Source organism: Capra hircus, chromosome 11 (assembly GCF_001704415.2).
Source record: "Capra hircus breed San Clemente chromosome 11, ASM170441v1, whole genome shotgun sequence".
Lineage (NCBI taxonomy): Eukaryota > Metazoa > Chordata > Mammalia > Artiodactyla > Bovidae > Capra > Capra hircus.
The window spans coordinates 19282089-19288088 of NC_030818.1; the positions used below are offsets into that span (position 1 = coordinate 19282089).

At 44.4% G+C, this 6000-nt stretch overlaps 1 protein-coding gene across 2 annotated transcripts in view; it reads right to left on the minus strand.

The window, feature by feature from the left end:
* STRN (striatin) overlaps positions 1 to 2817 on the minus strand; it is a 111326-nt gene extending 108509 nt beyond the window's left edge. For both annotated transcript variants that reach the window (XM_018055120.1, XM_018055119.1), the window contains exon 1: positions 2414 to 2817. In XM_018055120.1, the coding sequence (XP_017910609.1) occupies positions 2414 to 2647 (234 nt within the window). In that variant the 5' untranslated portion in view covers positions 2648 to 2817. The remainder of the gene's footprint in view (positions 1 to 2413) is intronic.

A 6000-nucleotide genomic window follows, 5' to 3' on the forward strand; every position in this document is an offset into this window, starting at 1 on the left:
ACTTTTTCTGTTTAAAAGTCACGGCACATTTTCGAAGTTTCTCCATGGATGCTTAATTTTAACTGGAGCTCAAACCAAGAGTCAGTGAACATGTAGTATTCTTAATATGATGAGCACCAATAGGAAATCTACCCGAAGTTTAACATTTGCCATAAATAACCCAGTTAAGTAGTGTGTGTATGTGTGTATATATTCTGGGGGGCAGGAGGAGAGAGGGCACAACTAAAGAGAAACTACAACTACAGGGAAATTAAAAGTTAAATATGGGGGTGGAGGGAGAGAAGTTAAGATAGGTTGGAAATTTTCAGACTTCCCAGGTAGAAAGGTAAGAACTCTTTTGTTTGTTTTTGAACAAATTAGTGTGACTTATCTTACATTCCCTAAACTGGATAAGAAGTTAAAATTTAAGCAGCTACATACAAAAATCATTATCCACAATTGTACAATGGTTAAAGTTAAAGCCTGCCTTTAATACTTCCTTCAAGTCTGAAATCCACAAACTCATTTATGGAATGCATTGCTGGTTCATTATGAGAAAAATCACAAATATCAACAGACTAGATACTGAAGTCACAAAACCGTACCAATGAAAAAGTTGCCAAAGAATATAAACATGTAATTGTATAAATAAGCATAATCTCAGAAACTATAGGTCACACCCTCACTGCATTCAACTTCTCAGAGGCCTTCCCTGACCTCCATCTAAAACAGCTGCCCCATCATACTCTAAGGGGCTTTCCCAGGTGGCTAAGTGATAAAGCATCTCCCTGCCAACGCAGGAGACTCAGGAGACTGGGGTTTGATCCCTGGGTGGGGAAGATCCCCCAGAGGAGGAAATGGCAATCCACTTCAGTATTCCTGCCTGGAAAATCCCATGGACAGAGAGGAGCCCGGTGGGCTACAGTCCATGGGGTCGCAAAGACTCATACACGACTAAGCATGATCACACCTTACTCTTGTATCCTAGTGTATTTTTCCCATAGCAGTTGCGACTATGGATCAGCATACTGTATAGCTGCATTTGCTGCCTCCCAACTAAAACATAAGCTCTATGAGGACAGAGGCTTTGTCAGTTTTGTTAACCCCCAAGCCTACAGGCACAGTGTTACCACTTAATAAAGACACTGAATATAGGATGAAACCGAAGTTCAGAGAGTTTGTTAAAGGATTTCCTCAAGGTCACAGAGCTGGCAGCAAACACAGCCTGTATCATAACCCTCTCTGCTTGCTCTTTCCACAACCACTTCCACTCCACCAAAGCAGTCTGGTCCAGCACATGATTCCATTTAACACGATTCCATTTCTTTTCAAGTGCCAAAGAAAATACATGCTACCAAAAACAGTGGCACAGTGGGTAGTATTTTAACTTCAAGTATTTCAGCAACCAAAAATATACTCAGATTTCACAAGCATACAGGATTGAGCCAGTAAACAGAAAGGCACAGCCACTCAGAGTTTTCTAAGTTCTTTGTGAAATTGGTGAATGCCTTGGAAGTTTTAAGAACAGCCACTGAAACCTACTTACCAATTCAGAACTGTCTGCAAAGTACCAGTCTCACTCTCAGCCTTCTGAGAGCCCAGAGTAGTTCCTCCCTGGATACACTTTATCTTGCAAATTATGCAAGGAAATGTAAGCAACTTTAAAGCTCTTTTTAGTTTCCCGTTAAAGTATAAGTCAATCTCACAAAACCCTGAACAGAAAATTAACCCGTGGCAAGTTTTAGATTCTGAGAAGGGGAAATCATCTCTGAACCATCATCTGGCAGTGCTCATCTAGGTCCTTCATTCAAAATCCAGGAATCTGAAATACCTAAGAGAAACGCCGGAGGGGGCGAAGGAGAAGGAAAAAAAACATTTACATTTTTAAAAAGCGAGCTGATACTCCTAGTAACACTCTGGCCCAACAGCAGCTTCTTGCTTAAAGTCAAGGCCTCACGGACACAATTTCTGGTTGTCTTCTTTGATCACCTTCCTTACAGAGAGGCGCCAACTGTCAATACCTTTTACGGGGACCATCTCTAGACCCAGGATGGGACTCCCCAGGACAAGGGATGGTTGCTTATCTCGCAAAACTACTGGAAGCCCAATTAGTAAACTGAAGGGAACACCTCAGATGTGGAATGGCAAGAGAGCTGAAATGAACCTGAGAGTTAAGAGTGGAAAGGAGCAGATGAAAAGGTGTGAGGAAGGTAAACAACGTATCAGGGGCGAGAGAGAGAACCCGGGTCGAGGAAGTGGGGTCTGCGACAGGCAAAGGCGAAGGAAGGAGGGGGACGAGGTTCGAGGTGGGATGGGCAGGAGCAAAGGGGGAGGGGACGAGCGACGGCTAAGCAGGGGAGGGGGAAGGGTCTGGGGCGGGGCGGAAGGGAGCGAAGAGGCGGGATGAAGAGGGCCAGGCCGGGAGGGTCTTTACCTGCAGCTCCGCCCGCTCCACTTCCCACTGGGCTCTCTCGACCTCGAAGCGGGCCCACTCATGCTGCAGGAAGTGCAGGATCCCCGGGAGGCTGTACTGGGCTCGGGCCGCCCCCGCCGCAGCCGCCCCGTCGCCGGCCGCGGCAGCCTCCGCCAGAGGCCCGAGACCCTTGGCACCACCGGCTGCCGGGTGGTTGTTGCTGAAGAAGACGCCGGGACCCGCTTGCTCGTCCATGGCGGCCGCAGGAACCGGGGAAGCTGCCCAGGCACCCAGGAGCGGAGGCAACGGCGGCAGCCAGCAGCGCCTCCTCCTCCCTCCGCCGCTCCCCGCCCACACCCCAGTCAGCAGGGAGCAGCCGCCTGGGCGCGGGGGCCGGTCGAGCCCGGGACGGGCCGGGAAATGGGTCAACTGCGGCGCGCGGGCGGCCCGAGGCTTGCTGGGAAATGTAGTCGGGGGGCGGGGTGCCGACGAGGGCGGTGCGGGCGGCCTGTGGGGCTGCGTTCAGACGGGGCGCGAGCGCGGCCCCGCCTACAGCCCCGCCCCTGCCCGCGGCGGTGGGGGCCGCCCCCTGGCGGAATGCGCGGGTTTCCTCACTGAAGGGGCTGGGCAGCCGCGGGCGGTGCTTTGGTCTCCCTCGCACGCGGAAGTTCTTGGGTGGCGCTCGCTGTTGCACACACACGCACACTCACGGAAGTTAGCGCGTTGAAATGTTAGCCCGAGTTGCACATCTTTTGGAGCTTCCTGGTAGTTCTGATAAAAATACAAGCTCAAAGCAAGCTTCGCCAGTCCAACCCCAGGACCGGGGTTCTCCAGCCACCACTCTCAGACCCCTTCTGCTCAGACTTCGGTAATTCTCTGACCCTAGACACGCCTCAGTTTTGTCCACTTCAGTATGGCTGTCGTTCCTGCCTTTCTTTGTCGCTTAGGGTTCAATTAAACCTGTTTCCTGATCAGTTCTCACGGAGAAGGATCTCTGATCATCTTTCTACACAACTCTACACAGCAACTTCCTGCTTCTTCCAAATTCTGGTTTGTTGACACCTCATTTGAAACACTACTCCGCTGAAGTCCTTTTCCCTTTGTAGTTAATCTTGAAGTAAATCCTGTATAAAGTTTTGGATATCCAAGTCTCTGTCATTTCGATCTAATTTTTCCTCATTCCCGAGCAGTTTATACTCATTTCAATGTTTGACTCTTTAGTGCTGTCACTGGGAATATAAATGACACAATTCCCATGGTCAATTCCTGCCAGTCAAAGAGACTGGCAATGAGAGAAAAGAGAGAAATGTACATCAATTCTCACGGTGCCTGAAACTACCTGAAAGAACAAAGTCCCTTTCCACGCCCTAGAGCTCTCTTAGGTATTCAGACACTTCTCCCTTTTCACTTACTTGTCCGGTTCGCGGTTTCTTCCATGGTTCACTTGCAAACTGGCATTATTGTTACCCTACGAAAGACACACCAGAGTCGTTTCAAGTGTGTCTAATTGTTACCCTTCTCTCAAGTCCTTGAAATTATGTCACTATAAATTCACACTACAATGATAATGAAAGGAAGGCACCTGAAAATAATATTAACAAATGAAGATTAAATTAAGCACTTATTTTGTCCCCTTAGCAAGTCATTTGTAGTTCCTTTGTGGGATGGAGTTCTGGGATAACAGACCTTATGGCCATGAGAAAATGTAAAGATACAGGCTGGTGAGTGACAAGTCTGGGAAGGACATCCTGTTCCTGTGCTCCCCTCCCCCTCTTCCCATTGCTACTTGTGGAAAGGACAGGAAACACATTGTATCTGCGCTGGTAGCAAATAGATCGCTAGCTCTCTGCTTCCAGTTACAGAATGTTTCTATTTTATGAATTCGTCCTTTATTGGAATAAAAGTTTGATCCAAGCCTGGCCAAATTCCCTGGGTCATAAGTTGTTTTAGCTGTAAGTGTCTTTTGAGATACTGCGCAATCCTTTCATTTTACAGTTTAGGAAACTGAAGTCCAAAGAAGTTGAACTTATTCACAGTGAAGCTTTGAGTGAGTGGCACAGTCAGAACTAGAAACCAGAATTCTTGATTGCTAGTTCTTTAATCTTTCCATTAACAGGTCGCCTCCTCTCTTACTTATCAGATCTATCAGAGTTATCAAGGGGACAGTAACACAACAATGGCATATTTTTTCATCTGCAGGATTTAAGTAATCTTACAGGTTTTGAATGTTAAAAGCTCCCCCCCCCCAATAAAAGACATGTCTGACAATTCCTTTAAATAACTTTATAACATACTATAAAACATGATTACATTTAATGCTAGCTGTTTAAGAATCCATAAACCTTTAGCTAGATTCACCAAGAAGAAAAGAGAGAAGACTCAATAAAATCAGAAATGAAACAATTATGTGTCAACAAGTTGTACAACCTAGAAGAAATGGACACATACAAGGTATTGACTGAATCAGGATGAAACAGAAAATTACTCTTAATAGTAAGGAAAATGAATCAGTGATCAAAAAACCTCCTAATAAAAGTCCAGGACCAGAGAGCTTCCCTGAAGTATTTTGTTTGGTTTTTGTTTTGTTTTTTTTTTTCTTTTGCCAGGCCATACAACATGTGGGATCTTAGTTCTCCAACCAGGGATAGAACCTGTAGCCCCTGCACTGGAAGTCCCACTTCACTGGTAAATTCTACCAAATACTCAAAAAAGAATTAATACCAATCCTTCTCAAACTCTTCCCAAAAACTGAAGAGGCAGGAATTCTTCCAAACTCATTTTATGAGGCTAGCATTATTCTGATGCCAAACCCAGATAAGAAATGCCACACAAAAAAAGAAAATTATGGGCCAATATCCCTGATGAACATAGGTACAAATACTCAACAAATGTTAGCAAATCAAGGTCAGTAATACATTAAAAAGAATCATTTACAGTGATCAAGTGGGTACATCACATTAAAAAAAAAATGAAGGATAAAAACTGTATGATCTCAATAGATGCAGAAAAAGCATTTGATAAAATATATGATCCATTTATGATAAAAAGCTCTCAACAAAGCAGACATTGAGGGAATTTACCTCAACATAATAAAAGCCACTTATGACAAACCAACAGCTAACATCATACTAATGGTGAAAAGTTAAAAGCATTCCTCTAAGATCAGGAACAGACAAGGATGATCACTGTTGCTACTTTTATTTTACATAGTGTTGGAGGTGCTAGCCAGAGCACTTTGGTGAGAAAAAGAAATAAAATTCATCCAAGTTGTAAAGGAAGAAGGAAAACTGTCACTATTAGCAGATGCAAGTTTGTGTGCTTATTCGCTCACCATAATACTATATATAGAAAACCCTAAAGACTCCAACAAAAAAGTTAGTACAGTAACAATAAACAAATTCATTATTGCTGCAGGTTAAAAAATATATATACAAAAATTGGTTGTATTTCTATATGCCATCAATGAACTAGCAAAAAGAGAAATTAAGAAAGGAATCCCATTCACACTTGCATCAAAAAGAATAAGATACCTAGGAATAAATTTAACCAAGGAAGTGTAAGACCTGTACATTGAAAACTATAAGACATTAAGGAAAGACATTGAAGAT